Source organism: Lithobates pipiens, unplaced genomic scaffold (genome assembly GCF_037356315.1).
Source record: "Lithobates pipiens isolate NorthernLeopardFrog02 unplaced genomic scaffold, aLitPip1_a1.2 Scaffold_8, whole genome shotgun sequence".
NCBI classification, from domain to species: Eukaryota; Metazoa; Chordata; class Amphibia; order Anura; family Ranidae; genus Lithobates; species Lithobates pipiens.
This window is the reverse complement of record NW_027507903.1, coordinates 84,300,386-84,314,843: the sequence shown is the minus strand read 5'-3', so window position 1 is coordinate 84,314,843 and position 14,458 is coordinate 84,300,386. Positions and strand designations below refer to the sequence as shown.

The 14,458-nt window shown below is 44.1% G+C and overlaps 1 protein-coding gene across 1 annotated transcript in view; it reads left to right on the top strand.

The window, feature by feature from the left end:
* The window catches only part of POLR2M (RNA polymerase II subunit M), a 65,392-nt gene that overhangs the window by 21,270 nt on the left and 29,664 nt on the right, over positions 1-14,458 (top strand). Inside the window, exon 2 of the mRNA XM_077473106.1 lies at positions 7,292-8,050. Coding sequence (XP_077329232.1) covers positions 7,292-8,050 — 759 coding nt within the window. The remainder of the gene's footprint in view (positions 1-7,291; positions 8,051-14,458) is intronic.

Genomic DNA, 14,458 nt, shown 5'->3' with positions numbered 1-14,458 from the left:
ATATCAGTTATGTTGAGTAATATTTCGTACTGCTTCCCATACTCTGTGAATCAAGTATAAAGTAGGGAACTTTTTTTATTTATTTATTTTATTAAGAAAATGGTGAGCTACTATTAGTTGACCTAAAGGATATTTTTTAAATTGCGATGCTATTATCTTTTGTATAGGGTCCTCCACGTACACTACCTCCCAACCATGCCAATGTTGTAATTGTGATGCAATATAATCCTGCATTAGGTATGTAACCAGGGCCATCTGATAAGTCTGGCACGGATGTCCCTCTTCCTCAGGGTCCACAACAGCATTACCGATTTGTCCCAGTTAATATTAAATCCTGAAAAGGATCCATACAAGTCTATAAAGGACATAACTGCAGACATGGCTGGACCCGTATCCCCCAAAAACTCTACAGCATAATTTTGCATAAAGTGCCATTTTATCATCATATGTAGATCTACATAATCCCACAATATTTATAGATGCACAAATAGCCTCAACCAATGGTTCAAAGGCCAGAGCAAAAATAAGCGGGAATAGGGGACATCCCTGCCTCGTCCCTCTGGTCAACAGGAAAGGGGCCGTTACACATCCATTCACCCGTACCCTCACGCTTGGGAGTCATACAGAAGTTGTATCCATTTAATAAACTCATTACATGAACTTTAATGTCATCCCAGTCTTAGTCCATAGGGTTCAATATTGAGTTGGCCCACCCTTTGCAACTATAGAAGCTTCAACTCTTCTGGGTAGGGGCTGTCCACAAGGTTTAGGAGTGTCTATATGGGCATGTTTGACCATTCTTCCAGAAGCACATTTGTGAGGTCAAGCATTGATGTTGGATGAGAAGGCCTGGTTTGCAATCTCTGCTCTAATTTATCCCTAAGGCCTCATGCACACGAGACGCAGTTAAACGCGCGTTCAGATGCAGTTGGACAGTTTTTTCAACTGCCCCTGAACTCATTCAATGTTATCCTATGTGTCCATGCACACAGTCTCGTTTTTTTCCGTTTTTATGCAGTTGCGTTTAATCTCGTTTTTCCAGAAGCAAAAAAATGCGTTCAGAAGCAAAAATTTCCAAGTTTCAGACGCAAAACGCGGCAAAACGCCGCTACCGCGTTTAGCCGCGTTTGCGTTTATATGCGTTTTTAAAGGTGACCTTTTTTTTTACATTAAAAATCTCAAAAATGATTGCAAATGATGAAAAACCATTAGAAAAATATTTTAAACAATTGCAATTGCAAGTGGACAATCCACAACTTGTGGCAAGTGACGTGGCAAGTGGACAATCCACAACTTGTGGCAAGTGACATGGCAGGTGGCAAGTGATGTGGCAAGTGGACAATCCACAACTTGTGGCAGGTGACGCGGCAAGTGACCTGGCAGGTGACGTGGCAAGTGGAAAATCAACAACTTGTGGCAGGTGACTGGCATGTGACGTGGCAAGTGGACAATCCATAACTTGTGGCAGGTGACATGGCAGGTGACGTGGCAAGTGGACAATCCACTTGTGGCAGGGGACGTGGCAAGTGACGTGGCAAGTGGACAATCCACTTGTGGCAGGGGATGTGGCAAGTGACGTGGCAAGTGGACAATCCACAACTTGTGGCAGGTGACGTGGCAGGTGACGTGGCAAGTGGACAATCCACATCTTGTGGCAGGTGACGTGGCAAGTGACGTGGAAAGTGGTGTGGCAAGTGGACAATCCACAACTTGTGGCAGGTGATGTGGCTGGTGACGTGGCAAGTGGACAATCCACAACTTGTGGCATGGCAGGTGACGTGGAAAGTGGACAATCCACAACTTGTGGCAGGTGATGTGGCAAGTGATGTGGCAGGTGATGTGACAAGTGGACAATCTACATCTTGTGGCAAGTGACGTGGCAGCTGACATGGCAAGTGACGTGGCAAGTGGACAATCCAAAACTTGTGGCAGGTGACGTGGCAGGTGACGTGGCAGGTGACGTGGCAGGTGACGTGGCAGGTGACGTGGCAGGTGACGTGGCAAGTGATGTGGCAGGTGACGTGGCAAGTGACGTGGCAAGTGGACAATCCACATCTCGTGGCAAGTGACGTGGCAGGTGATGTGGCAAGTGACGTGGCAAGTGGATAATCCACAACTTGTGGCAGGTGACGTGGCAGGTGACGTGGCAGGTGATGTGGCAAGTGATGTGGCAGGTGATGTGACAAGTGGACAATCCACATCTTGTGGCAAGTGACGTGGCAGCTGACGTGGCAAGTGGCGTGGCAAGTGGACAATCCAAAACTTGTGGCAGGTGACGTGGCAAGTGACGTGGCAAGTGGACAATCCACATCTCGTGGCAAGTGAAGTGGCAGGTGATGTGGCAAGTGACGTGGCAAGTGGACAATCCACAACTTGTGGCAGGTGACGAGGCAGGTGATGTGGCAAGTGATGTGGCAAGTGATGTGGCAGGTGATGTGACAAGTGGACAATCCACATCTTGTGGCAAGTGATGTGGCAGCTGACGTGGCAAGTGACGTGGCAAGTGGACAATCCAAAACTTGTGGCAGGTGACGTGGCAAGTGACGTGGCAGGTGACGTGGCAAGTGACGTGGCAAGTGGACAATCCACATCTCGTGGCAGGTGATGTGGCAAGTGACGTGGCAAGTGGACAATCCACAACTTGTGGCAGGTGACGTGGCAGGTGATGTGGCAAGTGATGTGGCAGGTGATGTGGCAAGTGGACAATCCACATCTCGTGGCAGGTGATGTGGCAAGTGACGTGGCAAGTGGACAATCCACAACTTGTGGCAGGTGATGTGGCAGGTGATGTGGCAGGTGATGTGGCAGGTGATGTGGCAGGTGATGTGACAAGTGGACAATCCACATCTTGTGGCAAGTGACGTGGCAGCTGACGTGGCAAGTGATGTGGCAAGTGGACAATCCAAAACTTGTGGCAGGTGACGTGGCAAGTGACGTGGCAGGTGACGTGGCAAGTGACGTGGAAAGTGGACAATCCACAGCTTGTGGCAAGTGACATGGCAGGTGGCAAGTGATGTGGCAAGTGGAAAATCCACAACTTGTGACAGGTGACGTGGCAGGTGATGTGGCAAGTGGACAATCCCCAACTTGTGGCAAGTGACGTGGCAAGTGGACAATCCAAAACTTGTGGCAAGTCACGTGGCAAGTGACGTGGCAGGTGATGTGGCAAGTGGACAATCCACAACTTGTGGCAGGTGACGTGGCAGTTGGACAATCCACAACTTGTGGCAGATGACATGGCAAGTGACGTGGCAGGTGATGTGGCAAGTGACGTGGCAAGTGGACAATCCACAACTTGTGGCAGGTGATGTGGCAAGTGATGTGGCAGGTGATGTGACAAGTGGACAATCCACATCTTGTGGCAAGTGACGTGGCAGCTGACGTGGCAAGTGACGTGGCAAGTGGACAATCCAAAACTTGTGGCAGGTGACGTGGCAAGTGACGTGGCAGGTGACGTGGCAAGTGACGTGGCAAGTGGACAATCCACATCTCGTGGCAAGTGATGTGGCAAGTGACGTGGCAAGTGGACAATCCACAACTTGTGGCAGGTGACGTGGCAGGTGACGTGGCAGGTGATGTGGCAAGTGATGTGGCAGGTGATGTGACAAGTGGACAATCCACATCTTGTGGCAAGTGACGTGGCAGCTGACGTGGCAAGTGATGTGGCAAGTGGACAATCCAAAACTTGTGGCAGGTGACGTGGCAAGTGACGTGGCAGGTGACGTGGCAAGTGACGTGGCAAGTGGACAATCCACAGCTTGTGGCAAGTGACATGACAGGTGGCAAGTGGACAATCCACAACTTGTGACAGGTGACGTGACAGGTGACGTGGCAGGTGATGTGGCAAGTGGACAATCCCCAACTTGTGGCAAGTGACGTGGCAAGTGGACAATCCAAAACTTGTGGCAAGTGACGTGGCAGGTGATGTGGCAAGTCACGTGACAAGTGGACAATCCACAACTTGTGGCAGGTGACGTGGCAGTTGGACAATCCACAACTTGTGGCAGATGACATGGCAAGTGACGTGGCAGGTGATGTGGCAAGTCACGTGGCAAGTGGACAATCCACAACTTGTGGCAGGTGCCGTGGCAAGTGACACGCTAAATACAAGTACACTGCATCTCTCACAGCTGCTGCTACTCACTCTGGTCTCACAAAATTGCTGAAATAGTTAATTTTTGAGCTGGGGAGGGTCTATAATAGCTTAACTAAACGCTTCTAGACGCAAACGCGGTAAAACGCCGCTAAATCGCGGTAAAAATCGCGGCAAACCGCGCGTTTCTAAACGCCGGTTTCAACATGTGTCCAGCAGCGTTTGCATCTGCGTCTCGTGTGCATGAAGCCTTAGGCGTTCTGTTCGGTTGAGGGTCAGGGTTGTGCAGGTCAGTCGAGTTCCTCCACCCTAAAATCAATCATCTATGTCTTTATAGGCCTTGTTTGTGCAGTGGTGCACAGTCATGTTGGAACAGGAAGGGGTCATCCCCAAACTGTTTCCACAAAGTTGTAACACTGAGTCATGTGACACCGTAGAGGGAAAATGGCTAATTGTTCCCAATTTTTAGACATTTTCACTCAGTGGTGCACTCACTTTTGTTGCCAGCAATTTAGACATTAATGGCTGTGTGCTGAGTTATTTTGAGGGTACAGCAAATTTACACTGGTATACAAGCTGTACACTCACTACTTTGTAGCATAGTGTCATTTCTTCAGTGTTGTCACATTAAAAGATATTATAAATTATTTACAAAAATACGAGGGGTGTGTGTGTGTGTGTGTGTGTGTGTGTGTGTGTGTGTGTATAATTTAATATATATGCCTGATGCCCCCTAGTGGGCTCTGTGCTCACTGCCTGGCGTCGTGGAGCTTGATTGCCATTGAACACCAGAATTGGCAAGTCTGCCACTGGTGCGCTGTGCTTTTCACAGATGTGAGCAGGTTCACCCTGAGCACATGAGACATATGTGAAAGGGTCCAGGGAAGTCGTGGAGAATGTTATGCTGCCTGTAACATTGTCCAGAATGACTGTCTGGGGAGGCATATCCATGGAGGGACTCGCAGACCTCTACGGGCTAGACAGTGGCACCCTGACTGCCACTGGGTATCTGGATGAAATCCCTGGACTCATTGTCAGACCCTACGCTGGTGCAGTGGTTCCTGGGATCCTCCTGGTGCACAACAATGATCGGTCTCATGTGGCTGGAGAATGAAGGAATTGATACCATGCTCATCTGACCTAAATCCAATAGAACACCACTGGGACATTATGTTTCGGTCCATCTGACTCCACCAGGTTGTACCTCAATCTGTTCAGGAGCTCAGTGATGCCCTTGTCCAGATCTGGGAGGAAATATACTTGGACACCATCTGCCACCTCATTAGGAGCATGCCCCGACATTGTCAGACATGCATACAAGCACATGGGGGCCATACAAATTACTGAGTACCACTTTGAGTTGCTGCATTGATAATTTCTGTTTTTCGGTGTGTCTTTAAATTCAGCCCTCTCTAAGTTGTTTTTATTTCCATCAAACAATGTGACATCCTTTCATTCCTAACACGTTACCCAGTCCATATTAGTATAGATACAAGGAAAAGAAGAGGGGGCTCCTCTGGGTGCAGATTTTTTAAAAGGTTTTTTCACAATTTATTAGTAACGAAAATGTTTACACTCTCACATGTTCCGTAAATAAAACGAGCATTAAAAATCATAGGGGTCATCTGGTCCAGTCCACATGTGTCCTCTTGCATCTCCGAACGTTTCCACTGGTAGATGTTTCAAATATGCCGGCTATAGGGGACGCAGAGAGTGTAGTCTCAAAACGAGGCTTGGTATACTATGGCAAGCAGGACGCGGAGCTATGACGTAATTTCCTGGCGACGTGTTTCCTGAGCGTTCGGGTCGAGATGGAAGGACGACCGCGCTCTTTCATCAGGCCAATCAGGGGAAAGGGGGAAGGCAAGGATTTAAATAGGGAATTTTACACTATAAGGCGTGACTGGAACGTGAGGTGGAGCTCGGCGAGGGGGAGGTGTAGCTAAGGACTAAGGTTGGGCTGGGCAATAGTAAGGCAGAAACAAGGAGGGGCGGGCGGATGGAAAAAAAAGGGGGGGCGTGGATTGTACAATGTAAGGGGGAGCTATGAAACCTAGTGAATGGGGAAAAGAAGATGGTAATGAAACAAGTGATGACGGAGCGATCACTTGTAAACAAACCAGCGTCATGTCATGATGCCGGTTCCTCTCTCCCATCTCTGTACTAATATGTACAGTGGAGGGGAGAGATCGGATGGAAGCAGCCATCCCTCCATGCCCTGCCAATACTCTGCAATGCCCTGCCATTACTCTGCCATACCCAGCCAATACTCTGCCATACTCAGCCAATATGGGGGAGATTGTGGATATTACAGTGGGGACTATATGGTGGTGGAATTTTCACAGGTTTTTGTAAATTTAAATTATCCGATCCAAGGAACGATACGATCTGTGGGGTTTGTGATCTGTTGCACCCCTAGTGCTTTGGGTCATTTTTATGTTGGAAGCCTTCTTCCCATTGACAACTTTTCTGGCAAAGGGCAGCAGTGATCTTCAAGAATTTAATGGTATTTTTCCTTCTATCCTGACAAGTGCTCAAGTCCCTGCTGCAGAGACACACCCCATAACAGGATATTACCACCTCCATGCTTTACTGTAGGAATGGTGTTATTTGGATAGTGAGCTGTATTGGTTTTCACCCAGACATATAGTTTGGTATTGAGGCCAAATAATTCAATTTCAGTCTCATGTGGCCATAACATCTTTTTTCCATGTGGCCGCAAAATCTACAAGGTGCATTTAAAGTGGTCAGATGAAACTAATAATTAATTATTTGAAGAATTAATTTTTTCTGTTAAAATCTGAGATTGGGTTCACACCAGTGCGAATTGGAATGCGGTTTTCCCCACATCCAATTCACATAGTGTGAGATTATGACCGGCTCTCAATGAAGCCGGTTCACACATCTCTGCAGCCCTGTGCGTCTTTTGGTCCATTTCAGGTCCAAATTTAGCCAAACATTCTGGCTGAAATCAGACCTGAAATGGTGAATGGAGACACACCGGACTCCTTCTGTGAGCCTCTGCATGCTGCAGTGTGAACCCAGCCTCCGAGAAAAACACAAAGTCTGCATTAGAAAACAACACAAAAGGTAACTGTTTAGTAAAAGTAGATTTTCAAAAGATTATGAAAACCGCTAGAAACCTTTATAGCAGCTGATCGTTTATGTTTTAAATTTATTTAATCTTCCTTTCTGCAGGAATTTAATTGCCCGGTTGCCGGACCGAGGAAAGAAGATTCTGGATTACACAGAAAAAGTGAGAGCTGCCATTGCAGAGCACAAAAGATTACAAAATACATCAGACTTGCTTTCAAAATTCAAATTGAAATTTGAAGAAAAGCAGAATGAAATCAAAGAGAGAGCCCAAATATCCTTGCCGGTGGATAAAAAGACATTGGCATTACCAGCTGACACTCTGCAAAATACCAGCTCAAACAGTCCTGTATCTGAAAGAAAGAACAAACCTCATACAGGTACATTTGCTACCCCATCTGAAGCAGAATGTAAAAGCATTATAAATACAGAAAATTCTTCACTGCCAGTGGAAAATTCATCCAAGACAGAGAATCCATTTTATAAAGACACAAGCAGCCCTTCATTATCAAAGTTTACATTACATGAAGAAGACCAATCTAATGTGGATACAGCTGTCTCCCCTTTTACAGCGGATGCTATGTCTGAAATGAGCCATAAAACTATTGTAGATGCGGGTAGCCTCACAGTACATGAAGATAGGAATCTAAAGACTGCTAAAAATGATGCCGGTGCAGCTGATGATTTGGCAGATAGCTTGAAGATGATCAGCATCAATGGTAGTGCTGAGAGGGGAAGTGATAGCTCATATAACCAACCAAAAAACCCTTCAAACACTTATACAACGCAGTCACATTTCCTGGATGTTATAGAGAAGAGGGCGAAGAGCCCAGTTCATCGAAAGGAAAAGTTCAAACCAAACAGGTATAATGGCTGAAATGCTGCTGTTTAATTGGAGACGGATAATATGCATATAATGTGTCTAAAGAGTTACAAGTACAAAAAAGAATCGCAAGAGTAGCATACTAAAATCTTTATATATATAAAAAAAATAACCTTTTTCCTTTTTTTTTTTTTTTTTTTGTTTTTTTTTTTTTTTGTATGTATGTGTAATTAGTATCTCACATTGTATTATATCTTTTTTTATGTGACAACAGCTTGTATAACAGTGTAAATTTGCTGTCCTCTCAAAATAACTCAACACAGCTATTAATGTCTAAACTGCTGGCAACAAAAGTGAGTAGACAGTGACACCTAAGTGAAAATGTCCAAATTGGGCCAAATTAGCCATTTTCACTCCCAGTGTTATGTACCGTATTTTGCAAAATCTTTTTTTATTGAGTTTTTAGTTGGCATACAGAATTACCCACACAGGGGCAGATCTCTGATGCAGTAGCAGACTACAACCAGGCACATCATATAACTAGAACATACTGCCTCTGAAGCTGCAACAGGGAAGACCAACAACAAATACAACCTTACTTATCCATACCCAATGAGGGGAAAGGTTCAGTGCAGGAGAACTGTGCTCAATAGTATATTGGCAGGATCTTATGACACAAGAATACTTGGGTTAGCATATCATCATACTATATCCATAATATCAGTCTAAGGGTTGGTTACCGCATCAGCTGCTGTAGTACTATCTTCTAACCAACAGGTCCACACCTTTTCAAAGTTGCGTGGGCAACCCCTGCCCGAGTAGGTGGCTCTATAAAGAGGTAAACTAGCATTCACCAGGTTTTTCCAGAACCTGACAGAGGGGGAAATGACTGTTTCCAGTTCATCGTGATGGCCTTGCGTGCATAATACAGCAATAGGGATATATGAGTATTTTCCTAGTTCTAAGGATTGCCATTTGCTCCACTAGCCCCAGCAGACCATATTTGGGGTCGTTATGTACTATGTTTATTAGCATATAACGCACACACCCAAGTTTAGGAGGCAATTTAAAAGAAAAAAAACTTTTAGGAGGGAAGTTTAAGGAAAAAAAAAAACGTACATTTAAATGGCCATCAATGCAGCCTTTCAGTGTCATTTGCAGCCTTGTCAGTCGTTTGCAGCCTTGCATTTGCAGCCTTGTCAGTCATTTGCCATTTAAAAATGGCGCCGATAGTTCTCGGCCGTTCTCAGCGGCTTTCGGGTATTTACGGCCGTTCTCGGCTATTTTCAGCCACTCTCAGCGTCTTTCGGCTTTCCGAAAGCCGCCGAGTGCGGCCGAAGATAAACGGAAGCCGTAGATAGCGGCAGAAAGCCCTAGCAACAGCGGGGGATCGGCGTATAACATGCACCCCCGATTTCCCCCTGATTTTTAGGGGGAAAAAAGTGCATGTTATACGCTGATAAATATGGTAACTCGTTAGTGTTACAAGGTCTTAGGTGTGAATGGGGAGCAGGTGTGTTAAATTTTGGTGTTTATCGCTCTCATTCTTTTATACTGGTCACTGGAACTTCAACATGGCACCTCATGGCAAAGAAAAAAAAGTTGGCGCTCTACATAAAGATGGCCTAGCCTCTGAGAAGATTGTCAAGATCCTGAAACTGAGTTGCAGCATGGTGGCCAAGACCATACAGCGGTTTAACAGGACAGATTCCACTCGGAACAGGCCTCGCCATGGTCGACCAAAGAAGTTGAGTGCACGTGCTCAGCGTCCTATCCAGAGGTTGTCTTGGGGAAATATACACGAGTGCTGCCAGCATTGCTGCAGAGGTTGAAGGAGTGGGGGGGTCAGCCTGTCGGTGCTCAGACCATATTCTGCACACTGCATCAAATTGGTTTGCATGGCTGTCCTAGAAGGAAGCCTCTTCTAAAGATGATGCACATGAAAGCCCGCAAACAGTTTGCTGAAGACAAGCAGACTGAGGACATGGATTAATGGAACCATGTCCTGTGGTCTGATGAGACCAAGATAAACTTATTTGGTTCAGATGATGTCAAGCATGTGTGGCAGCAACCAAGTGAGGAGTAAAAAGACAAGTGTGTCTTGTCTACAGTCAAGCATGGTGGTGGGAGTGTCATAGTCTGGGGCTGCATGATTGCTGCCAGCACTGGGGAGCTACAGTTCATTGAACTGTACCATGAATGCCAACATGTATTGTGACATACTGAAGCAGAGCATGATCCCCTCCCTTCAGAGACTGGGCCGCAGGGCAGTATTCCAGCATAACGACCCCAAACACACCTCCAATATGACCACTGCCTTTCTAAAGAAGCTGAAGGCAAAAGTAATGGACTGGCCAAGCATGTCTCCAGACCTAAACCCTATTGAACATCTGTGGGAAATCCTCAAACAGAAGGTGGAGGAGTGCAAGATCTCTAACATCCACCATCTCAGTGATGTCGTCGTGGAAGAGGATTCCAGTGGTAACCTGTGAAGCTCTCGTGAACTCCATGCCCAAGAGGGTTATGGCAGTTCTGCGAAATAATGGTGGCATTAATGGCTGTGTGTGGCGTTATTTTGAGGGTACAGCAAATTTACACTGTTATACAAGCTGTACATTCAGGGCCAGTTCACACCATAGAAATGCAGTCCGGATGCGTTTCAGATGCTTTTCTGCATGCGCATTTTTGATGCAGTCAGTGCGTTTTATTTTATTTTTTTGTTTTTTTTTTCTTAACCTTAAATAAAGACATGTGCATCCCAGTGCATTTTTGATGCGTTCCAGTGTGTTTTTGATGTGTTTTACAGAATTCCAGTTTTTTTTTTTTTCTCTTAAACGCACTGAAACTTCAAGCACTCGTGAACTATGCCATTGAAAACCATATAACCTACTTTCCATGCATTTTTGATGCAGAAAAAAAAACTGACTGCATGTGGTGTGAACTGGCCTTCACTACTTTACATTGTAGCAAAGTGTAATTTTTTCAATTTTGCCACTTGAAAACATGTTTAAAATATTTACAAAAATGTGAGGGGTGTACTCACTTTTGTGAGATACTGTATATTTCTACAGTGGGGCAAAAAAGTATTTGGTCAGCCACCAATTGTGCAAGTTCTCCCACTTAAAAAGATGAGAGAGGCCTGTAATTGTCATCATAGGTATACCCCAAATATGAGGGACAAAATGTGGAAACTAATGCAGACAATTGCATTGTCTGATTTTTGAAAGAATTTATTTGCAAATTATGGTGGAGAATAAGTATTTGGTCACCTACAAACAAGATTTCTGGCTCTCACAGACCTGTATCTTCTTCTTTAACCACTTCAGCCCCGGACCAATTTTCAGCCTAAGGACCAGAGGTCTTTTTACAATTTCGCACTGCACTGCTTTAACTGGTAAATGCGCGGTCATGCAATGTTGTACCCAAACGAAATTTGCGTCCTTTTCTTCCCACAAATAGAGCTTTCTTTTGATGGTATTTGATTGCCTCTGAGATTTTTATTTTTTACGATACAAAAGGAAAAAGACTGAAAATTTTGAAAAAAAAAAAAAAAAAAAAGATATTTTCTACTTTTTTGTTATAAGAAAAATCGAATAAACTAAATTTTAGCCATACATTTAGGCCAAAATGTATATTTAGTAAAAAAAACTGTCAATAAGCGTATATTGCGCAAAAGTTATAGCGTCTACAAACTAGAGTACATTTTCTGGAATTTACACAGCTTTTAATTTATGACTGCTTATTTCAATTCTTGTGGTGCTAAAATGGCAGGGCAGTACAACCCCCCCCCCCCCCCCTCCAAATGACTCCATTTTGGAAAGTAGACACCCCAAGGAAATTGCTGAGGGGCATGTTGAGCCCATTGAATATATATATATATATTTTTTTTTTTTTTTTGTCCCAAGTGATTGAATAATGACACAAAAAAAAAGTTTACAGAAAGTTGTCACTAAATGATAAATTGCTCACACATGCCATAGTTATATGTGGAATTGCAGCCCAAAATATATTCTGCTGCTTCTCCTGAGTACGGGGATACCACATATGTGGGACTTTTCGGGAGCCTAGCTGCATACGGCACCCCAAAAACCAATCACCGCCTTTAGGATTTCTAAGGGTGCAAATTTCATTTCACTCCTCACTACCTATCACAGTTTCGAAGTCCATAAAATGCCAAAATAGAACAAAACCCCCCCAAATGACCCCATTTTGGAAAGTAGACACCCCAAGCTATTTACTGAGAGGCATGTTGAGTCCATGAAATATTTTATATTTTGCCACAAGTTGTGGGAATATTACAAACACTTTTTTTTTTTTTGCACAAAGTTGCCACTAAATGATATATTATTTGCACATGCTATGGGCATAAGTGAAATTACACCCCAAAATAAATTCTGCTGCTTCTGAGTAGGGGGATACCACATGTGGGGGACTTTTTGGGAGCCTAGCCGCGTACGGCACCCCGAAAACCAAGCACCGCCTTCAGGATTTAAATATAAAACGCTGCCAAAAAAACTGTTAGCGATCGCAGGGATCAGGCCTGACAGTTATGTGTTTAGTGTTTTTTTAATAGCGGTTCAACAGTTACGTTTAAAGTGATACTAAAGTTTCCTTTTGTTTAAAAATAAACATCTTATACTTAATTGCTCTGTGTAATGGTTTTGCACACAGCAGCCTAGATCCTCCTTTTCTCGGGTCCCTCCCTGACACTCCTGGCCCGTCCCTCCTGTCCAGAAACTGGTAGGACGCTGCAACAAAGTCCGTTAGAATCCTTACAATGTACATTGATCACCCAGGGGGGATTGTTTTTTCTCTTTAAAAAAAAAATAAAATAAAAAATTTCTCTAACAAAAGTTAAGTTATTCTTTTAAACGCTATAATCTCTTTATAGCCTTAGAATTTGGGGTGCTTTGTATATGTTAACTGAATTTTTACTGCATAATGGTTGATAAAATTGTACATCTGTCATCAGAGCATTTACAAATTGTAATGTGTTGGTATTTATGGAATATGAGGTCAAATTGCTGTCCGGTTGTGTCAGGTAAAGGCAAAGATCTTAAAGTGGTTCTAAGGTCAGAAGGCTTTTTATCTTGATGCATTCTATGTGTGCAGCAGCCCCCCTAATACTTACCTGAGCCCCATCTCCATCCAGTGATGTTGCATAAGAGTTTTGGCTGTCAGTGACTCTCCCTCCTTATTGGCTGAGACAGCAGCGGGGTGCCATTGGCTCATTCTGCTTTCAGTGAGGAGAGAAAGGGGTCTGGGCCAAGCTGCGGCTCCGTCTGTGAATGGACTCGCTGAGCAGCAGGTTGGGTGCCCCCATAAAAATCTGCTTGCTGTGGGGACAGGAGGGACGGGCCAGGAGTGTCAGGGAGGGACCCGAGAAGAGGAGGATCTAGGCTGCTGTGTGCAAAACCATTACACAGAGCAATTAAGTATAAGATGTTTATTTTTAAACAAACAAAAGGAAACTTTAGTATCACTTTAAACGTAACTGTTGAACCGCTATTAAAAAAAAAAATAAGGAAGAGGATAATAAATTCCTGTTGCCATTGTTATTGACTCAAAGTAAAAAGCCAGTTTAATATTAAAGTGGCCTTAGACAAAAGCTGTAAAGAAACAATTCAGTCTGAAATGCCTGTGTTAACGTAACTAAGAGATAAAGAAATCTACGTTTTTCTAGCGTTGGGGCTGCATAAGGAAATGCTGCCCATTGCTGCTGATGTAAACAAGCTTTGTGGTCTTCTAACGCTGTGACAGATGGAGGCAGTGGGGGGATCAGGTGTAGAGATCTCGCTGTACCTGAAAGATATAAAAGTAAATGTGGTTTTAAATATCATTTGACAGTAAAACATCCATATAGGTTGGACTGTGGTTTTAGAAGGCAAACTCCAGGTTACAGAAAAATGAAGTGACATTTGGGGAGGTAGTTCACAGCATTTCTGTGTAGGGTACAGAAAAATTAGTTTGAGTAAAGAAATGCTTTCTCCAGCCTGCAGCTGAGTGATGAAGATTATATTTAGGCCAACCTTGGCGGACTCTCTCTATGCCATTTGACTAGAGCTGAAAGGTTGTTTTTTATTTTTTTTATTTTGTGGTTAGGAATTTATTTTTGCAGACTTGTAAAGTTACCGACAGGTCGGCTTTAAGGCTTTGGAACTTAAAGGGGTTGTAAAGGTTTGTTTTTTATTTTCTAAATAGGTTTCTCTAAGCTAGTGCATTGTTAGTTCACTTACCTTTTCCTTCGATTTCCCTTTTATAAATGTTTTTTTTCTTTGTTTGAATTTCTCACTTCCTGTTCCTCCTCAGTAAACTGTTCAGTAAGCTGTTTTGGCTGACTAACCACCACTCGGATGATGGTGAGAAGTTTACTGAGGAGAAACAGGAAGTGAGAAATTCAGACAAAGAAAAAAAACATTTAGAAGGGAAATCAAAGGAAAAGGTAAGTG